Genomic DNA, 26,287 nt, shown 5'->3' with positions numbered 1-26,287 from the left:
CATGAATAAGTTAAAATAAAAGTCCCTGCTGCCAGTTTTCTCCAATAAAATTCTCACACTTGTATTATTGGGTATTTTGGGCAAAACAAGGTGTTGTCTACCTTCCCCATGTCCAGGGCCTGGTTCTGTTCAGTTTCTTGAATAAGGGCAGAGACACACGCTCAGATTCTGGATTAGTCGCCCGTCGATAAATTGCCTCTTCTTCAGGGCTACTAATCTCCCCAAACTGCCTCCCCGCCAGCTAAAATGTAAGTCGCCAGCGGGATGGCAATCTGTGCTCTTCGTTTTCCGAAGTGGTCTCACGAGGAAACTTCGGGCGACTTCGGAAAACAAAGCAATCAGAGTGCCATCCCGCAGGCTATTAAAACTCTCTCAAAGAATTCACCCAAGTCAATGCTTCACACACTTTCGAGATTCTCCTTTACAGGACTTCATATTTGCAAATCATTTCTTTATTTATGGTTTTAGAATTATTTAGCAGTTCTCCAGTTTCAGCGCTTATTTTGGTGCTAGGATCTAGAAAACCATAGCAACCGGGCAGTTTGAATGAGAGACTGGAAGATGAATAGGAGAGGGCCTAGATAGTAACAGGTAAATAAAGGAACAGCAATAAAATTGTAGCCACACAGAGAAATAGTTGTTTGGCTGCTGGGGTCAGTAACCCCCCTGACAGCTGGAAAGAGGCAGACAATTCAAATATCAAATAAATCAGAAACTATACAATTTTATGAAGACCAATTCAAAAGTTGTTAAGAATAGTGAATTCCAACACATTGAAGTTTAACTTGAAGGTTAACCTGGACCCCTTTAAAAAGGAGAAGTAAAGCCTAACTAAAGAAGTAGCTAGAAATGTTGTACATTATGTTTTGTGCTTCTGTACCAGCCCGAGGCAACCACAGCACTTTAGCAGTAAAGATCTGAGTCTCCAAAGATGCCCCAGTAGCTCCTCGTCTTCTTTTCTGCTGATTCACTGCACATGCTCTGTGCTGCTGTCACTTACGGAGCTTAGGGAGCCACTCACAATATACAGTACACATAGAATAGAAATGTCACAATATAAGGCTGATTAGTAATTAATACACATAATTACTACATGGCAGCACAGAAACCAGTGCAATTAGCATCAGAATTTAATAATCAGCAAACCTGTAGCATCAGCTTATATTACAGGGGGAGCTCATTTTATGCTGGATAATTAGTGACGAGCCCTAAGCTTAGCTTCTCAACAGCCAATCAGAGCCCACTGAGCATGTGAGTGTCACAGACACTTTCCAAGATGGTGACCCCCAGTGACAAGTTTGAAGTCCTGGATCATTGCTGCTATTGACAAGCTGAAACTTTAGCCTCGTGCAATAAGTTCACTATATAAAATAGTGCATTTTTAGCCATTCCATTTTTAGGGTTTAGTTCTCCTTTAACTATGGGACATGCAAAGCATTATGGGCATTGGCAGGAGGAGAACGGGCTACTGCAAACTGGTCTTTAGGTTGGGAACCAAATGATTCAGACCCCCCCCCCCCAAGAGGGACTTACCCCAAAGTATTAAAGCCACCAACCAGCAGTCTTCTTTTGTAATAAAATAACCACAGTGGGCGCAGGAGTGGAAAGCAATTTCAGTCTTTTATTTACAACTGTCACAGTGACAAAAGTAGTTTGGAAAAAAAAAATAAGCTAGCTTCTCCCTGAGCCTCAAACAATTACAGAAATATATATACTATAATACAACATAGTACTGGAGTGCTTTTGTTCACGGATACATTAGTAACAACTGGAAATATACAATACTCTCAACAAAAGGACGCAGACACAAGGTTCCTGATCATTAGCAGGCGCTCCCCACGTGAGCCCAAAAAGCACGACACGTTATCTTCTATCCCTACCAAGTGACAGTTGTGTCAATGTTAGCACTGAGAGCACATTTATTGTCCATTATGGAGGCCGCGCAGGGCCCAGACTCTTGTCAACGGATCACAATTACACCCCATTAGTAGACCGTTAACAGGAACAGATGTTCTATATTACAAACAATGGCCTAGAGACTTTTTTTTTTTACTTCTTTTCATTTTTAAAGTTGACACAAACCATTTGGAGATGCGGACGAGACCATAAGAACATTCCACACGTTACTAGCAAGATATATACGCACATGATAGAAGCGTTACATTTTGACGGTTTCAAAGCACGGACAAAAGTTATTGCTGTATCTTCAGGACTCAACGGACCGGACATGAACAAACCCGGCTGATGTGTGCGCCCAAGCCATCTTCCCTTCACGGCCGCCAGCGTTGGAAACCGAGGTATTTTGCATATTGATGGACTCCGTGCAAACCACAAGCGAAAGCATCAAGCGGCCGGTTGATATGAAGCAGTGAAAAGGCTGCACAGGGTTCAACAGTGGGGACGGGAAAAGCGAGACAGATGTGTTTATCCAAGTTCTGCCAGCACCTAACAAAGTGCATTAATTTCCTTTCAGCAGAGGAAGGTTTAGAGAAACAATTAAGGAAAAAGGCTGGTTCTAATTGTGAACATGGATAATGGGCCGGAACTATCCTTTGATGCTCCCGATCTTACTCATTCTTCATCCCCAAAGTCATCGCAGTTAAGCGAAGGTTTTAAAATGACATTTTGTTGTTGGATTTTTACTGACAAAAGATGTGACCACAATCCTTTCATGCGCACACACACACAGAAAAAAAAAGGTGCATAACTGTAAAAAGGTCTGGGACAATAGAAGCGAACTCTATGGGCACAACTACGGTACTAAATAGTGGCCAACGAGGTTTTCCGGGCACATATGGTATAAAAGTAGCGAACACCAGGAGGCAAATTCTTCATTAGGACCGGAAGCTCGATATAAAAAGAAAATACGTTTTTTAGGCAATAATCCAAGAGCGGAAATTAAAATACGGTCATGATTTTATGGTCTTGCACGGTAGGATATGAAAGTTGTAGACAACAACCCAACAAGTGGAGACAGATATTCCTTCTTCATCTTGAAGATACGACCGTTGGTTCCTGGATTCTCATACTTGGTGTGATAAGTGAAATCATTATGATCAATATCAGCCCCCCCCCCCCCGAAGAGCCTTCAGAAGTCCTACTTTGATTCACATGGAGACCAAACGTTGAGAGATAAGAGTTTTGCCTTTTGGAGAAAATCAGTACCGCGCCTCTATTGGTGCTCACTCATCATTTGATCCTCGGTTTGTTGCCATTTAGAACCTACTTGAATTTAACTGCTGCCTCAAATATCTGAAAAGGAGCTCAGATAACATCTCTAAGTAATTTAGAAAAAAACAAAGCAAACATTTCTCAAATTTCCTGCTTCTCGTCACACCGAAGGCTGCGTTATTTCTCACGAGAAAAACAGAATGAAAAGAAAAAATCTTGCAGGTGCATCTTTGAATTTGTCATCTTTAACAAAAGCATCCCTAACCAAGTCTTAGTCAAGCCATTTGCCGTTCCCTCTTGCTCCAAGCGACAATAGGTTTAAACTGGTGGCAACATCTCCGTTACTGCTCGTTCTCTTTCTTTGTTTGATCACAAGTGATTTCTTTGTCTTCATCTACCACAAACTCTTCCGGGGGCCACCTCAGCTCCCCGCTCTCCACGTCTCCTTCTGTGGGTTCTACTACGATGGAGGGGAGTCTGTCCTTCAGCTTGCAGCATCGCTCAAAATCTGAAGGGTCTGGAAAAATCTGCAGGAAAGGAAGAGATAAAAAATTTACATCAAGAAAACATCTGACTGGCATCAATACATTCTACGACCAACAGCCGGCCCTTCTACTGCTTTAGATCATAGAAAAGACTTATCTGAAGCATTAATTACCGGACACACCCTTTTTACTACTAACCAGCCTAACATTCCTAACTAGACCAGAGGAACCCAAACTGTCCCACCTGTGGGGGGCCCAGGACCAATGGAAGCAAGGATTAGTCTGAAAGGTAGTTAGGGTAGGATTTTGCAGATCTCCTATTTACACTACTTGATACACTTAGAATTCGAGCTTGAAGTCAAGGGTGACATTTGCATTTGTGCCCTGGGTACCCCTGGAACTATAGCAGGGTGACTGTTACCCCAATGTTTCTATATATCTAACCTTGTTATGAGCTAAGGGGGCCCAGCCTGAAGGCCAGTTAGGGGGAGATTTTGGGTGAGTGCTTATTTGTACCCTGGGTACCCCTGGAACTATAGCAGGGTGACACCCCAATGTTTCTATATATCTGTAACCTTGTTATGAGCTAAGGGGGGTCCAGCCTGAAGGCCAGTTAGGGGGAGATTTGGGGTGAGTGCTTATTTGTGCCCTGGGTACCCCTGGAACTATAGCAGGGTGACTGTTACCCCAATGTTTCTATATATCTGTAACCTTGTTATGAGCTAAGGGGGCCCAGCCTGAAGGCCAGTTAGGGGGAGATTTGGGGTGAGTGCTTATTTGTACCCTGGGTACCCCTGGAACTATAGCAGGGTGACTGTTACCCCAATGTTTCTATATATCTGTAACCTTGTTATGAGCTAAGGGGGCCCAGCCTGAAGGCCAGTTAGGGGGAGATTTGGGGTGAGTGCTTATTTGTACCCTGGGTACCCCTGGAACTATAGCAGGGTGACTGTTACCCCAATGTTTCTATATATCTGCAGCCAATTTATGAGCTATGGTTGAAGGCTAGTTTTGGCAAGGCTAAAGCTAGTCTTCACTGCCTGACAGCCCAGAATCTACAGCAGGCAGAACACCAGCCAATGTGTATTTAACCCATGTTTAGTCCTGTATGAAATATATTAATACATATACAGCAGTGTTCTGCCTGCTGTCGATTCTAGCAAACGTTCAGACTGCTCACGAGCACTGAATTCGTGTACTTGGCAAAAACAGGATTCTAAAAATAATAAAATGGAGATCATATTTTCCAAGCAACAGTATAAAGTTTAAACAAAAATGCTGATTTGTTAGGTCAGTTTTTTTTCCACGAGTCATATTTTCCGGAGCAAAACCAAAGATGTTGTAATGGTCATTACCACGGAGAAGTCAAACCCACTTTACTGTACTAACGATCTCAGAGTGCAGAATGGACAGGGCTGGTTAAAGTAGCAGCAGGGTGACAGTTACCCCATAATTAAAGCTGTACATCAGCCCCTTTAGAGCTGTGATTGGACTCCAGATATTCATGTGTATTGGGGGTGCTGGAAGTCAATACTTCAGCAATATCTGGACTGAGAGTGTTCTTGCTCTACTGCCGCATCTCTTATTTCTTTAGTGCTGCTCAAGCAAATATCTGATTGGTCAAGCTCTAGCTCATGGATTCTTAACCTTGCAAGACAGCAAATAAACCCATAAACCTTCAAGGCATGCCGACAGTTGTAGTTCTGCAACATCAACACAAGTTATAAAAACAAGGGTGTCACTCAGACGGCACAATCTGAGAAATCTGGATTGGGTTACAGTACGTTCGATTGGCCCTTTTGTCAGAAGCAGGTTTGTCTCGCGTTACCCCAGACAGGAGGCTGATAGTATAACCACGAGGAAAAGGTCACGGATTTGGGCAGCTTTATCAGCATTTGCCCATGCCGGCTGGTGACCTGAATGTGACACGGTGAGATACAAGAACATTTCCACAGCCAGTGCCAGAACATCCAGCTGACACTCTAGGGCCCATTGTCAGGCTGACAAACATAAGCAAACACCGTATCGATGCACGGAATGGGACGCAGTAGGGAGTCAAGTGAGACACTGCTAATGAGAAACAAAAATCATTTATTTAAGAGGAAAATAATCTTTACTGTTACAGCGAAGAACAGGGCTCACCTGAGAGGAGAAATAGGACAGCTCTCACTAAGAACTTGAATAATAAGGCATCAGAGCCTCATGCACCCGGTTCATGCTGATAATACAAACACCAAACCCAATTATTATAAAATAAGTAATTCTTCCATTGCATTCCTTAATATGAGCTTTGATATGAACAACAAATCCCATCTTTCCCAGCAAACAGGCTGGACATTGCAGCGGCACATGCTAAAGTGCATCTATTTTCCCTTCAAAGATAATTATAGCCAATTGGTAGGAAAATCAAGAAGTTGTTCAGCCGGTGGTCACTAAACTCTCGATTGCCTAGAGCTGCGCGGATGTTCCGGACAGGCTGAGAGCTGTTCCCAAACACAAGGGTCTCTGGCTAAACTTAGAATACAGTTTGGAGTCTGCCCCAATAAGCAGGTCTGTTATTTCGCAATTCATCCAAACTGTCCCTTTGCCAGAAGACTTTCCAGCCATCAGTCTCTGCTTATGGAGAACTGGTCTTTATTCACATTTGCTCAATAGTGACTGTTTTATGAACTACAGATACCAAAATAGATACCAAATCACTATTTTCTTTTAAAGAAAAATACTAAACTGCTTAACAGTGTATTAGTAGGAAACTAAAGCTTATAGACTGCTGCCCTATAAGCAAGCACTCTATCAGCCACTCGCAATGGGTCTCTATAGAGCCAAGGATCAGGATGCAAGTCTGCCACCACTTGCACAGCTGGTTTGTACCGTCCATATGTACACATTCATGTAAGATGTGCAGACATTCCCCTGCACCATTTGTCTGTGCTACTGAGGACAAAAGCAAAAATCCTGGAAACGTCAATGCCAATTAATCTGTTTCTAGCTGCTGTGCCAAATTATTTGGGCCGTGGCACTAAGCTTCACTACCAGTGTTATGCCACCCATGCAGCTTCCAACTTGGCAAGTGGGGAAATGCTGCTTTGGCTGTAATGGCAATCGCCTTGACCCTGCTGGTTACTTGTCAGGCAATTATTGTCCAAAAAGCCATTAAAGCAAGAGACTGGTGTACAACTCAAGGTTCCAAACTCCAAAGGCTTTCTACCATGTCTAGTGCAGCTCTACTAATGAGCCCAGGGTGTGATAGGAATTAAGCACCCATATGGTCCAGGAAACCAAAATCAAAACCTTAACAGCCCTGTCCCTATAATAAAGGTGGCTATAGATTATAAGATTTGTAAAAGATCTTTGTTATTGTAAGACCAAGCTTATACTAAAAAAAAAAAACTTAAAGGGCAGAGACACACGCAAAGATTCGGGGATCTCCCCAATTCCCACCGGCTAGAATCGAAATCATGGCACTTGCAGCGCTTCATTTTCCAAAGTCGCCCGAAGTTTCCTCGTGAGGCAACTTCGTTAAACGAAGCATTCAGTGCCATCCTGCTGCAATTTAGATTCTAGCCATTGGGAAGGCAGTTTGGGGAGATTAGTCGCCCGAAGAAGAGGTGATTAGTCTCCGGGCGACTAAATCTCCCAGAATCTTTGCGTGTGTCTCGGCACTAAATGTAAGATTTGTCCATCAACTAAAAAGTTAATTTCAAGCGATATCTAGTTGAAGCCAGGAAAACTGTGGGTAGCTGCTTGCTTGGCTCTGCAAACAACGGGACACTCAATGCATTTTACTGTGACCGATGAAAATCTTCTAACCTGACTGATCAGAGCACAATCGTTTGATTCCCACTAACCTCATGATAATTAGAAGGATTCGGCTGATCGCACTAATGTTAGTCGTGAGGGAAAGAAAAACGTGTATGGCCACCATTACATTATTTATATATCTAAAGATTTGTTTTGTTAACTCAACCTAACTTTCTATGTGCAACCAACACACACACAGTCACAGACAGATTTCACCTGCACTGATTGGCCAATAGGCAATCTCCATGGGCATCTCACTTGTGTGTTTAGAGAGGAACACAGATCTGTGGATCTTATGGCCCTCAGCCATTTTTTCTATAAATCAATTGCTTTAATTGGAAACTGCACCCAGCTTTGAAAGCAAATCAAAGGCATATTTCATTACACGGCAGCAGTTTTAAAGTTTTGTACAATTGCAATCAAAATGAGTATTTATCCCTTTCTGCTCTCCAGTTTGGCCCTTAAAAGAAAGTAGCAGAAGTTCAGGCTTCTGGTATACTGTTCCAGGGGTCAAAACATAAAACAGAAACCGATAAAACAAATGTTGCTTTCAGCAGAAATTCCATTTATAAATATACTTTGCAATCAGTGAAAATCGAATTAATTAGTGTAAATGTAGAATGACAGTCTCTCTCATAGTGGGTGTTGAAACTTTGATGTATATCCTAAACACTTGCAGCTCATCAAAACGGGATATAAGAAGTAATGTTCTAACAGACGTAAAAGCCTGATAAAGACAACAAACTCATACACAGGATTCCTATCAATTTTCCTAATCAATTCCTATCATTTAGATGATGATGATGATCATTCAGATTAAAAAAAAAAAATCAAGGAAAAGGTGAATTCTTAGTGATTTTCTTGGCCACAAGCCTCTTCATACACAAGTGAGCGATTATCACTAACGGGGTTAGATTGGCACCTCACTGGAATGACGTACATAGATTTCTATAAAGTGTGAAAAGAGCGATAACAGCAATATGGGGGCCAGTAGCTTTTAGTGCTAGGGCCGAGCTCAATACGGAACCACAAAAAGGTTTTTTTAAAAATGCGTCAGACAAAAACGTAAAGCCTTGCAGTAATCTGAGTGTCAGAAATGCGAATGTAAGGAATATATGGACAATTAGGATGAGACATGGAGTGAGTGTTTATTTGTACCCTGGGTACTCCTGGAACTATAGCAGGGTGACTGTTACCCCAATGTTTCTATATATCTGTAACCTTGTTATGAGCTAAGGGGGCCCAGTCTGAAGGCCAGTTAGGGGGGAGATTTGGGGTGAGTGCTTATTTGTGCCCTGGGTACCCCTGGAACTATAGCAGGGTGACTGTTACCCCAATGTTTCTATATATCTGTAACCTTGTTATGAGCTAAGGGGGCCCAGTCTGAAGGCCAGTTAGGGGGGAGATTTGGGGTGAGTGCTTATTTGTGCCCTGGGTACCCCTGGAACTATAGCAGGGTGACTGTTACCCCAATGTTTCTATATATCTGTAACCTTGTTATGAGCTAAGGGGGCCCAGTCTGAAGGCCAGTTAGGGGGGAGATTTGGGGTGAGTGCTTATTTGTGCCCTGGGTACCCCTGGAACTATAGCAGGGTGACTGTTACCCCAATGTTTCTATATATCTGTAACCTTGTTATGAGCTAAGGGGGCCCAGTCTGAAGGCCAGTTAGGGGGAGATTTGGGGTGAGTGCTTATTTGTGCCCTGGGTACCCCTGGAACTATAGCAGGGGGACACCCCAATGTTTCTATATATCTGTAACCTTGTTATGAGCTATGGGGGCCCAGCCTGAAGGTCAGTTAGTCGGAGATTTGGGGTGAGTGTTTATTTGTGCCCTGGGTACCCCTGGAACTATAGCAGGGTGACAGTTACCCCAATGTTTCTATATATCTGTAACCTTGTTATGAGCTAAGGGGGCCCAGTCTGAAGGCCAGTTAGGAGATTTGGGGTGAGACGCCCTGAGAAAATCGGATTATCACAAATGCATTTAACACCCTGAAGGTTAAAGCATGTCGTGCAATCACCATATGCTTTGATAGAAATGGAAGGGGTGAGTAAGGTCAGACTGATCAATCATCAGTGAAACCAGAAAGACAAGTGTGAGCAGTTGCGAGCTTCCGCATCACGATAATTGCCGTAACTTGAAAACGAAACATTTTTATCAATAGACTTTCCTGTTAGATAAGAAAGTAGGAGAGCTTGTCATTTTGTGTTCCCAGAACAAGGATTTCATTATGCCCAGGAAAGGGAGTTGCCATACAGCAAGTCTATGCTCTAAGAACACCATATATTGATGCCTAGTGCAAGTGCTGCGTGACTAAACCTTAACCTCAGCTGAGGCAAGAAATGCGGAGCATCTAATAAAATATAAATATGAATATACAGAGAAGGAAAGTTCTGGGCACACAACAAGCTATAGCCTTAATGAAGACAGGGGTTATTTTAGGGGAGAAACAAAGCTGTACGCAGGTATAACAGGTACACAATGACAGAAGTCTCATTCCTTAGGGATCTGAATTTCTTTCCCTGACCGTCACCAGCCAGTGAATTCAGTAACCTACCTGATAGGAATCTTTGCGAGGGCTTAATCCAATTTCATCCATGGACGGAGTGTTCATTATTACTTCTGTCATCTCAGCAGATCTCAGATAATCAGTGCTGAAAGAAACAAGAGCAGAGTGTTAAAAATGTACCCAAAAAAGAAAAAAATGATTATCTGGAAACGGTAACATGAAGGGATAACGTCACCAGAACAATATGCATCGCCTCTATTCCAGAGTGCCATGGGCTTGTATTGACCCCCTTCAACAGTCACTGCAAAAACCCAAAACATGGTCCAACTCTGATGAATTCGCATAATAAGGGCAGAGACACACGCTCAGATTTGGGGAGATTTAATCGCCCGGTGATAAATAGTCTCTTCGGGTGACTAATCTCCCCGAAGTGCCTCCCACCGGCTAAAATGTAAATAGACGGCGGGATGGCACTTGCTTTTCCAAAGTCGCCTGACGTTTCCTCGTGACGCAACCTCAGGCAACTTCGGAAAACAAATCATACCAATTGCCATCCCGCAGGCGATTTACATTCTAGTCGGCGGGAGGCAGTTCGGGGAGATTAGTCGCCGCGAAGAAAAGGAGATTTGTCGCTGGGGCGACTAATCTCCCTGTGTGCCCTTACTAGGGATGCACCGAATCCAGGATTCGGCCTTTTTCAGCAGGATTCGGATTCAGCCGAATCCTTCTGCACAGCCGAACCAAATCCAAATTTGCATATGCAAATTAGGGGCAGGGAGGGAAATTGTGTGACTGTCACAAAACAAGGAAGTTAAAAATATTTTCCCCTTCCCACCCCTAATTTGCATATGCAAATTTGGGTTTTGTATTCGGCCAAATCTTTCGCGAAGGGTTTGGCCGAATCCAAAACAGTGGATTTGGTGCATCCTTAGCCTTTACCCTAAAGGAACCAATTTTCACAGCAACATAGTATCACAGAGAGACCCGATACAATAAAGTACAATGCCGGACAGTAACCAACGAGGGGGAAGTTTTCATGGACAGGGATCAGGGAAATGTGAATAATGAAAGGGGAAGTGGGTGCAGGGGAATTTCCTTGTACAAAGAAGAAAGCAAGCAGGGGATTGTTGCCTAAGCTGTTGAGCAGATACAAGTCACAGCCTGGCATGACATCGGTTCCTCTGCATAAGTGGAAAATATGAAAAACAAACCCACACACTAACTGTACAGAGAACTTCCGCCGTCTGCTCTAGGCTACACGGCATTTATCGGCACTTAAAGAAATTGCCTTAAAGTGATTTTATAAGCATTTTATGGGGATTTTTATGTTGTGGTGCGGATTAAAACACAGGTCAAACGTCGATGCCCATTTTATAACACAGGTCGATACTGTCCTGGAATATTGGAAACGTATTGCCTTCGCATGCAGCCAAAATGTATTGTAGAGGACGGCACTGGGTCCCAAGGGGTCAGCATGGCTCTGTCGCGGGCTAACAGTTACTAGGGTGCCCAAATCAGGCAAATATGGTATTATTATTATTATAGCAACAAGATCAGGTCTCTCTATGAATAGCTTTAGACCAGTGATCCCCAACCAGTGGCTTGTGCGTAATATGTCGCTCCCCAACCCCTTGGATGTTGCTCCCAGCGGCCTCAAAGCAGGAGCTTATTTTTAAATTCCAGGCTTGGAGGCACATTCTGGTTACATAAAAAACAGGTGCACTGCCAAACAGAGCCCCAATGTAGGTTAAAAATCCACATAGAGGCTGCAAAATGGCCAATCACGGCACTTATTTGGCACCCTGGGAATATTTTTCATGTTCGTGTTGCTCCCCAACTCCTTTTACTTCTGAATGTTGCTCACCGGTTGGACAAACCTGCTTTAGACCAATCACTGACTTTAAACAGCTGAGAGTAGCACAGAATAGTCTATGGCACTATGAGCAGTTATCCACATCCAACCTTTGCAGCAGCAGCGCAGTTGTATTATGTAAATCTGCCTTATGGAGCCGTACGCTGAAGATGCACATCTGGTTCTACAGGGAATATTAAATGTTGGAAAATGATTTTACATAATTCCTGTGGAATAATTCCTTGCAATTGCGCGGCTCTCGTGTGAAAGCGAAAGGTGCAGCAGCTAATTATAACGCGGTCTCCCTGCTTAACAAAGCACTTACAGGAACCTTGAAGCGGAAGTTTAAACTTAACTTTTTGGTAAGATATAGGCAGCAGTCTGAAAGCAAACCAAACTTTCAATTGCTCGTCTCCGTTTCAAAGCTTTCCAGACTGGCATTTAAGCTGGTTGCTATGTGTCCTGCCTTGGAATAATTAGGACGAATGCATTATTGCTAGGGTTGATAAAGCTTTTAACTAGACTGCGGCCTCCGATTTAACGGGATACTGTCATGGGAAAACATGTTTTTTTTCAAAATGAATCAGTTAATAGTGCTACTCCAGCAGAATTCTGCACTGAAATCCATTTCTCAAAAGAGCAAACAGATTTTTTTTATATTCGATTTTGAAATCTGACATGGGGCTAGACATTTTGTCAGGTTCCCAGCTGCCCCAGTCATCTGACTTGTGCCTGCACTTTAGGATGGTACTACTTTCCTGCAGGCTGTTATTTCTTCAACTTAATGTAACTGAATCAGTCTCTGAGGGACTTGGCTTTTACTATTGATTGTTGCTCTTACATTTTCCAGGGAGCTGCTATCTGGTTACCTTCTTCATTGTTCTTTTGTTAGGCTGCTGGGGGGGGGGGGAGGGGGTGATATCACTTCAACTTGCAGTACAGCAGTAAAGATTGATTGAAGTTTATCAGAGCACAAGTCACATGACTGTGGCAGCTGGGAAATTAACAATATGTCTAGCCCCATGTCAGATTTCAAAATTGAATATAACAAAATCGGTTTGCTCTTTTGAAAAATGGATTTCAGTGCAGAATTCTGCTGGAGCAGCACTATTAACTGATTCATTTTGAAAAAAAAAAAAAAACATGTTTTCCCATGACAGTTACAGAGGGACTGAATAGTGTTAAAGAGTGAAAACTAGTACAAAAATAGTAACGAAGAAAAAACAATTGTTTAAGATTGTCTGCAAGATTGCATCCTTTTGAGTGAATTTCCCCTTCACTGAGCCCTAAATACCAGCGCTGCTGATACAAAGCCGCCTGTGACAGTTATCTATACAGGGATTATGCAAAAATGTACCAAAAAAATCCCTCATCAGATGACTATTCACTACACAAAGCCCTAAGTAAACATTTCCTTGAGCCAGCTAGAGCCTAGTGACTAAGCCTGATGGGATGGTTCTACTCGATTGTGCCACACAGACAATGTTTAGTGTGATTTCTGCCAGTCTGGCCACACGAGCAGATTTGGGGAGATCTCTTCTTCGGGGCGACAATCTCTTTCCTCGTGAGGCAACTTTGGGCGACTTTGGAAAACGAAGCGCCGCGTGTGCCTTCCACCAGGTGATTTTCATTTTAGCCAGCGGAGGGCAGGGGGAAGGCAGTTCGAGGAGATTGTCGCCCCAAAGAAGATTTGTAGCTGGAGCGACTAATCTCCCCGAATCTGCTTGTGTGGCCTGACCCTTAGGGTAAAAGTCACCCTGCAGCTGTTACTGAACTACAACTCTCAGCTCCCTTTAGCTCGGAGTGTCTCAAGGTGCAGTTCAACAGTAGCTGAAGCCTACCCTATGCCAATCCCCACCTTGAAGATTTAAAGGCACAAATGCCCTTTTCGCTATTAATACGAATACTGTGCACAGGAGACAGTGCTGCAATTCGTTTGGATTTAGTAACAAGGTCAGATCACCGATCTACTGACAAAGAATCAGACTTAATTCCTCATCCTTTAGAAGACATTAATTACCAGCATCCCCAGCTGCCTGATGAAGAAATGAACAGGGGGACCTAAAGCTCAACATCAGGGTAAAAAATTGGATTGAGGATTCAGACAATGGAAGTAATTAGCTGCAGACACACACGCAACTTCTTAAGAGGATGCAATCAAAATATGATTCACCTGTGTGTCTATACCCAAATATGTACATCTAGTGTCTGGGTTTGTTTTTAGCTGCCTCTTTAAGCCATTTGGGGATTTTTGTGAATGAAGGCTACGGGTGGAGACTTGCTTCGCTGTCGGCTTGTGAATGGTTTCTCCCAATGAATGGCCGCCTCTTTAATGCATAAGGAGCTCTGCAAAGTCATGTACAATTCTATCATGGAAAATGTGTGCGCTCGAACCTAGAGGTGGCGTTGCTAAGGAGACAGCACAACAGTCCGCATTCCGTTCTAGGGACTTTAACCCACAGCTGCGAATAGAGAGACTTGGGAAGTGTTATAATATGGTCCCTTTAAATATACATACAATGAGACTGTAGAACTAAAATTGTGCCAATTTCGAATGGGATAGAGGGGAGAAGTTTAAAGGAGACATTTAGGATAAATGAAAAAAAAACTAATTTTGTAGGCAATTATAAGTAATATATGGTGTTGCTTTTACATGGTGCTAAAAATTTATATCTTTAAAAATAGCCCCTTTATTGGAGCTCCCTATAGATGTTCTCTGGTCCCTGTGTGTTTCAAATGAGGGGTGGGCGTGTCCTAACAGTCCCTTCCAGAAGCACAGTAGGAGGGGGACAGCCAATCACAGCCCTGCAGTCACACAAGCACAGACAGGCTTCAGTTCCCTATCAGGTCATGCTAGCTGCTGATTGGTTCTCGTCCTACAGTACTGAGAGCCGCCGGCTCGCCTGCACAGCCTGGGAATTCAGGGAGCAGAAAGTGGAAGAGAGGGATTATTAGGGTTTTTGCAGAAATATTCAATAAATCAGCCTAAAACACTACTTTTTTTAAGCAAAATTCTTTTATATCTAAAGGAGTAAAATGCACCGGTACATTCTTATTTTTAACACAATACGTCTCCTTTAATAACACATCGAGGTTGCAGGTCTCAAGGCCGTCAGGGCATGCTGGGAACTGTAGTGCAGAAGATAAAAAGTTGGAGAGGCTGGTATTTTTATGCTGTAAAGTTACCCTTGTCGTAAGAAGAACAAAGCGTTTGACTGATTCGCAAGAGGAATTGAAATGACCCCTCCCCAAAGGCAAAATTAACACAAAATTCTAAACAGAGGGTATTCCCAGTTATCAGATGCCCATGGATAGACATATGCCAGTCTGGGGATAACTTCCAATGAACAATATAAAAAGATAGTCAGCTTGGGGCATTGACAGCCTTTAAACTCCAGCAGGGACATTCATATAGAGGAGAATCTACCCCCAGATTTATCATTAATCCAATAACCCCTTCTCCAGGAGAGAATTGATGTATAGGAAAAAGTGAAGGCTTTTGGCTTCATCCAGGGAACAATATATGAGACCAAGTATCCCTGGAGCAGGGAAAGATTAGCCCTGGCCCAAGACAAGAGTATGACTGCAATATCATCTCAATAATAATCTCAATAATAATAACCAGAGGAGAAGGGCATCAAGGCTGGTAGTTTGTTTCATTGCCACCAACTGTCAGTACTCACCAGTGAATGGGATAAAATACAGACATGAAGTCCAGAGGAGCTGCCAAACTGCTTGCTTTAAAGGAATCCCAACAATGAAAATCGCAGGCTGCTCTGATGAACTTGCAGGAGCAACAGAACAAGTAGCGGTCGCGTCCCAGGCAGATCCTTCCCCCCGACAGCAAAGAAAGTCGCACAAAGCTGCGCACCGGACCTTCTCTGCCTCTACCAGCGCCGCCGCACTGCCTTATATAACATAGGGGGCGTGTTTCACTGGCGCCACGCCCAGCCCCTTTGACGTCAGTAGAAAACATGAATGGGTGTATGTTGGCTGCTCATCCCCTGGATACAATGTGCTCGGGGTTGTAGGCGCTGAATATTCACGCTCACTCATCCTCTCTCAGCCAATCAGAGTCCAGAGATCGCAATCACCTGCATTCTGCACTCTCCCTCTAATTCTCTCCCTCCCCCCCTCTTCCATTCAGCCTGTTTCTCTTTGTTCTGTAATGTACAGCTTTAAGCCCCACACTTGCCCTTTGTCTTTTCTCTCTCTACATTCCCTCACTGGTGCCACTGGGAGAACCTGTCAGCATTATTCTCCAAAAAACTACCTGCCTTCCTATATATTTATTTACCCAATTAATAACATTGGGATCAACCCTAATTAATACCGGGCGGCCAGTAAAATACCAGCCAGGTGGCCCAACCCTAGATGGGGGGAGGATTTTTAGTCCCTTGAATAATCTAGATCAGGACCTTCAAGAATTTTCAGCATTGGGAGGGGGGTTGGTCTGGACTAGAATGTTCTGGAGACCAACAGATTTATCCGGAACAGGAGAGTTTCACTTGCAAAAGAAGTGAATTCCATGGGAGGTGGTGGGGAATAGGTTAACAGCACAACCCCCTCCCTGTCTCTCTATAAATTAAAAACTGCTTTTATATCATGACATCACTATTTTATGTAATCCCTCCCTTCTGCAATGCCAGGGGCCCCTCATCGCTAACTAAATCCTCGGGGTCCTCGATTTCATTCCTGTGTCCTCTGTGTGTGACCTTGGGGAAACTGACTTATCTTGCTGTGCCTCATGCACCCAGACTTTGATTGTAAGCTCTATGGCACAGACCCTTTCTCTAAGGCAGCCATCAACTGGCTAAATCAGACCCACACTGGACTCCCCCCCCCCCCATATTGGCAATGCTTCCCTTAAGAAGTTCTTTTATGTAAGGCCATTATAAGGGATAATGTAGCCCCTACTGTAAATGATATTAGATGTAGGGATGCACCGAATGCACTATTTTGGATTCGGCCGAACCCCCGAATCCTCTGTGAAAGATTCAGCCGAATACCAAACCGAATCTTAATTTGCATATGCATATTAGGGGTGGGAAGGGGGAAACATTTTTTACTTCCTTGTTTTGTGACTTTTTTTTATGCAAATTAGGAATCGGATTCGGTTCCGCCCGAATCCTGAACCAAATCCTGGATTCGATGCATCCCTAATTAGATGTCACTGGTGGGTTCTATGACCATATAATGGCATTAAGGGATAATGTACCCCCTACTGTGTTATAGAAATGAAAAGAAGTAAAACCCCTCTCTATTCAATTGACCACCAATTAAAGAAAATTCAAGTATTAGTGCAGCAGTGTCAGAGTTTATTAACAGTTTCGTTAACGGTTACTAACCCAGTGTTGCTTCAATTATTGGGCAGCCATTGCTGGGTTACCCAATAAAGTGCTATGTGCTAGGTGCTAATAATTCATTAGCAATTAAAAATCATGTAACAGGATTGATTAATATTGTGCTATAAAGTGCTAGTGCTTCAAATGAAATTAAGAAGTTAACTTAAATAACCAGGATTAAATTGACCCAGGTGAGATTAAAGTTAATTCATTATTATATATCACACATTAAAATCCATTCATTATAGAAGATTGTAAATAACTGATTAACTGTTAAAAAGTAATGTGTGATATATAATAATGAATTAACTTTAATCTCACCTGGGTCAATTTAATCCTGGTTATTTAAGTTAACTTCTTAATTAATCAATCCTGTTACATGATTTTTAATTGCTAATGAATTATTAGCACCTAGCACATACCACTTTATTGGGTAACCCAGCAATGGCTGCCCAATAATTGAAGCAACACTGGGTTAGTAACCGTTAACGAAACTGTTAATAAACTCTGACACTGCTGCACTAATACTTGAATTTTCTTTAATTGGTGGTCAATTGAATAGAGAGGGGTTTTACTTCTTTTCATTTCTATAACACATTATTTTGGTAATCACACCTCTTTCGTTCGGAAAACGTATTGCTTTTTTAGGAAGGTACACTGAACAATTCTTTCTTTATAAATGTACCCCCTACTGTAAATGATAAGGATATTAGTAGTCAGTGAGTGGTTCTGTGACCATATAAAGGCACAAGGCTGCAGGCTGAGTTATACAGGGAACTCTGAGTATCACTCATGTATTATAAGGGATAATGTACCCCCTACTGTAAATGATAAGGATATTAGAAGTCACTGAGGGGTTGTTCTGTGACCATATAAAGGCACAAGGCTGGCCGAAAAAAAAGGCCGAATCCTGGCCGAATCCCAAACCAAATCCTGGATTCGGTGCATCCCTAAGTCACTGAGGGGTTGTTCTGTGACATATAAAGGCACAAGGCTGCAGGCTGAGTTATACAGGGAACTCTGAGTATCACTCATTTATTATAAGGGATAATGTACCCCCTACTGTAAATGATAAGGATATTAGAAGTCAGTGATGGGGCACAAGGCTGCAGGCTGAGTTATACAGGGAACTCTGAGTTTCACTCATGTATTATAAGGGATAATGTACCCCCTACTGTAAATGATAAGGATATTAGAAGTCACTGAGGGGTTCTGTGACCATATAAAGGCACAAGGCTGCAGGCTGAGTTATACAGGGAACTCTGAGTATCACTCATGTATTATAAGGGATAATGTACCCCCTACTGTAAATGATAAGGATATTAGAAGTCACTGAGGGGTTGTTCTGTGACCATATTAAGACACAAGGCTGCAGGCTGAGTTATACAGGGAACTCTGAGTATCACTCATTTATTATAAGGGATAATGTACCCCCTACTGTAAACGATAAGGATATTAGAAGTCACTGAGGGGTTCTGTGACCATATAAAGGCACAAGGCTGCAGGCTGAGTTATACAGGGAACTCTGAGTATCACTCATTTATTATAAGGGATAATGTACCCCCTACTGTAAACGATAAGGATATTAGAAGTCACTGAGGGGTTCTGTGACCATATAAAGGCACAAGGCTGCAGGCTGAGTTATACAGGGAACTCTGAGTATCACTCATTTATTATAAGGGATAATGTACCCCCTACTGTAAATGATAAGGATATTAGAAGTCACTGAGGGGTTCTGTGACCATATAAAGGCACAAGGCTGCAGGCTGAGTTATACAGGGAACTCTGAGTATCACTCATTTATTATAAGGGATAATGTACCCCCTACTGTAAATGATAAGGATATTAGAAGTCACTGAGGGGTTCTGTGACCATATAAAGACACAAGGCTGCAGGCTGAGTTATACAGGGAACTCTGAGTATCACTCATGTATTATGAGGGATAATGTACCTAATTTGCAAACTAGGATTTGGATTCGGTTCGTTATTCGGCCGAATCTTTCATGAAGGATTCCAGGGTGCGGCCGAATCCAAAATAGTTGATTCGGTGTATCCCTAATAAGGCATAACCAGGTCTGGATTGGGAGACAAAATAAGCCCTGGCATTTCAAGTACAGAGAGGCCCAATCAGCTCCCCACCAGCCCACGAAATAATGAGTTTCTATGGCATCTTATAATAGTACTGAGAGTGGGCCCTTGATCAAAGGTCTTCTGGTGGGGCCCTGGGGTCCCAGTTCGATCACTTTACACATTTCATGGAACACAAAAAAAGAGTTTGAATATCCTCATGTTTTACAACAGGGGATACGTTGTTATTTATAATAAGATGTAAGAGTCATGTGACATTGCTAAGCGCTGTCTATAAGGATATTGTACCATATAGATATTAAGAACCACAGTGCACTAAAATTCTATTACACAAAACATCTGCATAATTAGATTTCTTGACAAATGTTATGTTGTCTCATTGCAACGTTATGGTCACCTTAGATCAGAATCCACTTCTGGCCCAGTTTAGGTCACAGCAATGTGGCCGTCTGTGGGTTAACAGTCTGAGAGCCGAGGATTTAAATAATCACGGGGAAAGAATAGACAGAAGGAGCTGCAAGTGTTTCAGCTGCCCAATTCAATTTGCCGGGCTGCGTTTAGATCCCAAGAGGAGAGGGAGGACATTGGACGTCTCACACTGTTATTTTCCACTGAGCGCTAATATGATAAACTGTGTAGGATTTAAAAAAAAAGGCCCCAACTGGTGAGGACAATCTGTAGCTGAAAATAATCTCCAAAAATGTTTAATTACACGAAAGAATCACAGGGAAGAAGTGCTGTTTCCAGCTGCAGTAATGAGGGGGTTCAACTCTTGTTCCACTTAGAGGGATGAGCAAGGGGTGTCCATATAGTGCAGTAATGAGATAAGTTATCATACAGCAAAGTATCATTTGTTTCATTTTATCCTTCGTTACTTTGTAACTACATGTGTATTAGGCATAATTGTGTGAAATGTTATATACTGAAGAATAAGCCCCAACCATTTACTTTCATGTGTAATTAATCCATCCCCTCTGCACCAACTGCCTGTATGTACTCTATGATACTATTGGCACCATCTCTACCTACTACACCTGATATCCCTATAGTAACAGTGGGATAATAGTCTCTGGGAAGGGAGTGTGACTGTGGGATAGTAGGTATAGTAGGGAGAGATGGTGCCTATAGTAACAGTGGGATAATAGTCTCTGGGAAGGGAGTGTGACTGTGGGATAGCAGGTATAGTAGGGAGAGATGGTGCCTATAGTAACAGTGGATAATAGTCGCTGGGAAGGGAGTGTGACTGTGGGATAGCAGGTATAGTAGGGAGAGATGGTGCCTATAGTAACAGTGGATAATAGTCTGTGGGAAGGGAGTGTGACTGTGGGATAGCAGGTATAGTAGGGAGAGATGGTGTCTATAGTAACAGTGGATAATAGTTTCTGGGAAGGGAGTGTGACTGTGGGATAGCAGGTATAGTAGGGAGAGATGGTGCCTATAGTAACAGTGGGATAATAGTCTCTGGGAAGGGAGTGTGACTGTGGGATAGCAGGTATAGTAGGGAGAGATGGTGTCTATAGTAACAGTGGATAATAGTCTCTGGGAAGGGAGTGTGACTGTGGGATAGCAGGTATAGTAGGGAGAGGTGGTGTCTACAGTAACAGTGGATAATAGTCTCTGGGAAGGGAGTGTGACTGTGGGATAGCAGGTATAGTAGGGAGAGATGGTGTCTATAGTAACAGTGGGATAATAGTCTCTGGGAAGGGAGTGTGACTGTGGGATAGCAGGTATAGTAGGGAGAGGTGGTGTCTACAGTAACAGTGGATAATAGTCTCTGGGAAGGGAGTGTGACTGTGGGATAGCAGGTATAGTAGGGAGAGATGGTGTCTATAGTAACAGTGGGATAATAGTCTCTGGGAAGGGAGTGTGACTGTGGGATAGCAGGTATAGTAGGGAGAGATGGTGCCTATAGTAACAGTGGGATAATAGTCTCTGGGAAGGGAGTGTGACTGTGAGATAGCAGGTATAGTAGGGAGAGATGGTGCCTATAGTAACAGTGGGATAATAGTCTCTGGGAAGGGAGTGTGACTGTGGGATAGCAGGTATAGTAGGGAGAGATGGTGTCTATAGTAACAGTGGATAATAGTCTCTGGGAAGGGAGTGTGACTGTGGGATAGCAGGTATAGTAGGGAGAGATAGTGCCTATAGTAACAGTGGGATAACAGTCTCTAGGAAGGGAGTGTGACTGTGGGATAGCACCAAGACAGTAAGGCAGGGGTCCCCAACCTTTTTCACCCGTGAGCAACATTCAGATGTATAAAGTGTTGGGGAGCAACTCAAGCATGAAAAATGTACCTGGGTGGTGCCAAATAAGGACTGTGATTGGCTATTGGAAGCCCCTATGAGGACTGGCAGCCTACAGGAGACTCTGTTTGGCAGTACATCTGTTTTTTATGCAACAAAAACTTGCCTCCAAGCCAGGAATTCAAAAATAAACTCCTGCTTTGAGGCCACTGGGAGCAACATCCAAGGGGTTGGGGAGCAACATGTTGCTCACAAGCAACTGGTTGGGGATCACTGCAACAGAGATACATGTACTGTTGAATATTTGAATGAATTTTGTTACAACAGCACCACCTGCTGGTCGATTTCTGACCACTCTGACCACCAAGTAGCCAAGGAAATATTCAGGAGAAAGAAGGAGGCTGCTCTGCTTAGGAAAAAAATTAGAAACCTTTCTCAAATCTTTCCTAAGCAGAAGAACATCAGAGCAGCCTCTTTCTCCTGACAACTTCCTTGACTACTTGGTGGTCAGACTGTGGTCAGAAACTGACCAGCAGGTGGCGCTGTTGTAACGTAATTAACAGCAAATATATCCCTTAATATCTTGGAATAAAAAATAAAAACACAATGAATGGAAATGACAAAAGTGCTTAGAATAGCACCCTCATTGATTTTGCATTCACTTTTTTTTTTAAAGGTTTACTTATCCTTTAATAGAAGACGTGACAATGCAGTGCAGCAGTAATTCATTGTTAAACAGCAGACCAACAATGCAGCAGGACATTCATACAATGCAGCGGGACATTCATACAATTTAGCAGGACATTCATACAATGCAGCGGGACATTCATACAATGCAGCGGGACATTCATACAATGCAGCGGGACATTCATACAATGCAGCGGGACATTCATACAATGCAGCGGGACATTCATACAATGCAGCGGGACATTCATACAATGCAGCGGGACATTCATACAATGCAGCGGGACATTCATACAATGCAGCGGGACATTCATACAATGCAGCGGGACATTCATACAATGCAGCGGGACATTCATACAATGCAGCAGGATAGGAGCACAATGCAGCAGGACTGAATTCCAATGTAAAGGCAAATATAATCAGTAATCATGTAATCTAGCGGTTAACTTCCATTTATTTGTATATATAGAGTAATGAATTGCTACTCAGCATATTTTAATTATTAATGCACGTGATGTTCAGGTTAAATAAGGGCTTTGCTCTTCACTGTTCAGCTAATAGGGAAATTCTAGACCACAATCCTTTTGGAGCAAGAGGCAAGTGTTGTGACATAACAGTTTGGAAAACGTGTCCCTGTTCCATATGAAGCCAGACTGTGTGGTCTATAAATAAACAGAAGTAAAAGCTGCTTTACGTTGGGATGTCTCTTCCCATTACAAGACAGAGGGCTGATAGGAAGACAATATGTTTGAGATGATTAAAGCAGACGGTGATAAACTCACAAGTCGCTACCGTTCATGAAATCCGCTGCTTTCCTATCCTGACTAGGGATGTAGCGAACTGTTCGCCGGCGAACTAGTTCGCGCGAACTTCGACTGTTCGCGTCCGCCGCAAGTTCGCGAACGTCGCGCGACGTTCGCCAATAGGCGTTCGCGTCAAAATCGTTCGACCATTTGACCATTCGATCGCTAAAATCGAACGATTTTCGTTCGATTCGAACGAAAATCGTTCGATCGAACGATTAAAATCCTTCGATCGTTCGAATCGAACGATTTTCGGATGTTCGAAGTTCGCGAACAGTTCGCGAACTGTTCGCATTTTTTGCCGGTGTTCGCGAACACATACTCGGCGGTTCGCTACATCCCTAATCCTGACTCCATAGCGCCCTCTCCTGGCCAGAAATGCATTTAATCTCTCACTGATCTGGGGACTATCTCAATCACTTTCCAAATTATTCCACAACATCCGACCAAAATCTTTTTTGGTCCATGTTTATGACTTTTGAAGAATGTAAAGGGCAAGTAATACACTCAGTGGAATACATTCAAAAGGGGCACTGGATGTAGAATCTCTTAAAGGCCGGTGTTAATTCCGAGGCTCCGTGATGTCCTAATGAATCGCTTGCTGGGTGAGAATGTTGTCAGTTACACCTATTGATGCCAATGAAACAAGTACATAACATGGATGGAATTTACCAAAAGCAATATCGCAACCAGTGGCGCACAACGGGGGGCTCAGGGGCCATGGCCACCATAAGTAATCATAAGGCCACATACCACATAACAGTCTCCCGCCAACCCATGTAATAAATTTAGGGTCAGACTAGGCCGGCAGGACACCAGGAGAAACCTGGTGGCCCCTAGCCCATTAATGGACCTAGCCGGCCCAGGCCCTCTCCCCCAAATGGCTGCCCAAGCTTAGTTAAGGAGAATCAAGAAGATGCATGTACTTGACATGGCGCAAACAGGGGCAGGGGCTCTCCACCATTGAGGCGGTAGGGCCCCCTGGTTGTCAGGGGCGGCAAAAATGCCGCTCCTGGTAACTAAGAACCGAATTTCCGTTTTTCAACCCTGAAATGTGGCTCTTCTAGTGCAGAGAACTCAATTTCGCTCTCTGCACTAACGACTGGACCGCCCTGGACCCCCTCCGGCACTGAAAGATGAGTGCCGTGGGGAACGGTTGGGGGAAGTCTCAGGCGGCAAAAAAGACAGGTTCGCCCTTGACGTGAGGGCGGTGGTGTACGCCAGGTGGAGGACCCTTGGACACAGACCCTCTATCCCCCAATCCAACACTGCCCAAGTTATGATCGGTTTTCGAGAGGGCTCAAAAATGCCTGCCTGGTTCACCAAATTTGAAAAAACCAGGCAGGATTCCTCTAGATTGATGCGGTGATTGGCCAATCACATGATAGCTCTGTCCACAGACTAGGGTTGCCACCTGGCCGGTATTTTACTGGACTGACCAGTATTATTAAAAATAATGCTTGACATCAATTTTATTAATAGGGTACCTTTTCTTCGCCTTCGGGCCATCGCGTGTTGTGGCCCCGCCCATTATGGAGGCCCTGTCCCCACTTCCAAGGCCCGCCCCTTTTTGCGTCATGGCTCACCCCTTTAAGCCACGCCCGCCACTTTGTTCCCGCCCCCACCACTGGCCAGTAAATTTCTTTTGAAAAGGTGGCAACCCTACCACCGACCCGCCATGCAATGTCACTGCCCCACCCACAATGTCGCCATACTGCCCCATGATGTCATCAGTCCGCCCCCTATCCATAGCTCCCAGTGGGGAAAGATGGCACCAATATTAAAAAAATGCCTCCCGAGTAACAGGGTAACAAAATTACACTCTCAGAGTTAAAAAAATCCGAAATTTAATAACTGGAAATTCATATCTTAGGGGCAGATTTATCAAAGGTCGAGGTGAATTAATGAATTCAAAAAATTAGAATTTCAAGCTATTTTTTTTTGTACTTCGACTAGGGAATAGTACAAATTCGATTTGAATTTGAAAAAAAATTGGAAAATTCATTTATGGGGGGACCTCCTAGAACCTATTTGGAGTCAATTGGTGGACTTTGAAAAATAAAGGTTTTTTTTGGAAAAACTCTGATTCGAATTAGATCGAATACGATCTGTATTCGATTCGAACGATTGCATACAGCTATTCACTCAAAGTTAAAACATTAGAATTTCGAAGTTTTTCAAACTCGAAATTGGACAGAGCAGGAGCAAAATATGTGTCTTCTATGGACCCCAACAGATTTTTGTTTTTTGTTTGACTGTTTCTTGTTCATGAAATACTAAAGGAAACTTTCTGGCAGAAAGTCATTTATATTTAGAAGACAGAGATCCTGATTCAGAATGTGTAAATATGCATCAGAATTTCCAGGAATGAACTCAAAAGTTGCAATCTACAGCCAAGTCCCTCTTAAGTAGACATGCGTGCTATCATATTTCATTGTGGTTACTAGGGAAATGTGGACCCTAGCAACCTGGTTGCTGAAGCTGCAAACTGGAGAGCTGCTGAATAAAAAGCTAAATAACTCAAAAACCACAAGTAATAAAAAAGTGAAAACGGATAATTGTCTGAAAATATCACTGTACATCATGCTGAATGTTAGTATGCCCTGTGTCTCGGTAGAATAAACAAATTGAACTTTAGGCGTCACTGCTGCAGCACATGGGAATACAAGTGACGTCACTTTGCTTCTGTAAACAGTTGCTTTGCAACAGTATTGGGAAAAAATCTGTTCTTGCCAATGAGACTTCCCATACACAACAAGCACTCCCTTTTGCTTTCCATCTCAGTGACTGTCAGCCACATTGTGACGTGTGTCAGCCACATTGTGACGTCACTTGGGCTACATACACTGGCAGTTACTTGCTATGGGCCCCAGATTCCAACTGCATTTTAAGTGCAGTAAAAAAATGCTGCACCTTATGGACACTGGGTTGAAATGCATTTGGCATAGGTTCCCCCAGAACCCCTCTAATACTAGATTAGATTAGCACTGGGTGCTAGTTTGAGGTTTGTTTAAATAAAGCAAGAAATAATAATAATAATTAAAGTCTCTCCATCCCGCTGTGCAAGGAGTTGCTGTAATAATAAATCACGGGAACAAAGGATTAATAGGAACCTGCACAGAAAGGACCGGGTTACATTATCAGCTTGTTTCCTAAATACAGTTCCCTTCTAGAAGAGATGCTGCTTCACAGGGAGAAGAACTCATTAATCAACCACATTCTAATTATTTAAATAATAGATTTACTTGTCTGTCCGGGAGGGTCATTGAAGCATTGTGGGAATGGGATGGTATGAGCGTCAGC

The 26,287-nt window shown here is 43.1% G+C and overlaps 1 protein-coding gene across 1 annotated transcript; it reads right to left on the bottom strand.

Annotated features, from left to right (window-relative positions):
• Positions 1-1,601: 1,601 nt before the first annotated feature.
• On the bottom strand, positions 1,602-15,724 carry lbh.S (limb bud and heart development S homeolog). The gene is made up of 3 exons (XM_018264914.2): positions 15,504-15,724; positions 10,017-10,113; positions 1,602-3,698 (listed from the first exon to the last, which is right to left on the bottom strand). The coding sequence occupies exons 1-3, from the start codon at positions 15,527-15,529 to the stop codon at positions 3,513-3,515; spliced, it is 309 nt and encodes a 102-aa protein (XP_018120403.1). The 5' UTR covers positions 15,530-15,724; the 3' UTR covers positions 1,602-3,512.
• Positions 15,725-26,287: the final 10,563 nt, after the last annotated feature.

Source organism: Xenopus laevis, chromosome 5S (assembly GCF_017654675.1).
Source record: "Xenopus laevis strain J_2021 chromosome 5S, Xenopus_laevis_v10.1, whole genome shotgun sequence".
NCBI classification, from domain to species: Eukaryota; Metazoa; Chordata; class Amphibia; order Anura; family Pipidae; genus Xenopus; species Xenopus laevis.
This window is presented reverse-complemented; position numbering and strand designations above follow the sequence as displayed.

Coding starts and splice junctions, on each gene's coding strand:
- lbh.S (XM_018264914.2), bottom strand. CDS start 15,529: ATGTCTGTATTTTATCCCATTCACTG. Junction 10,114..15,503: donor GTATTTTATCCCATTCACTG/GTGAGTACTGAC, acceptor TGTTTCTTTCAG/CACTGATTATCTGAGATCTG. Junction 3,699..10,016: donor CTCGCAAAGATTCCTATCAG/GTAGGTTACTGA, acceptor CCTTTCCTGCAG/ATTTTTCCAGACCCTTCAGA.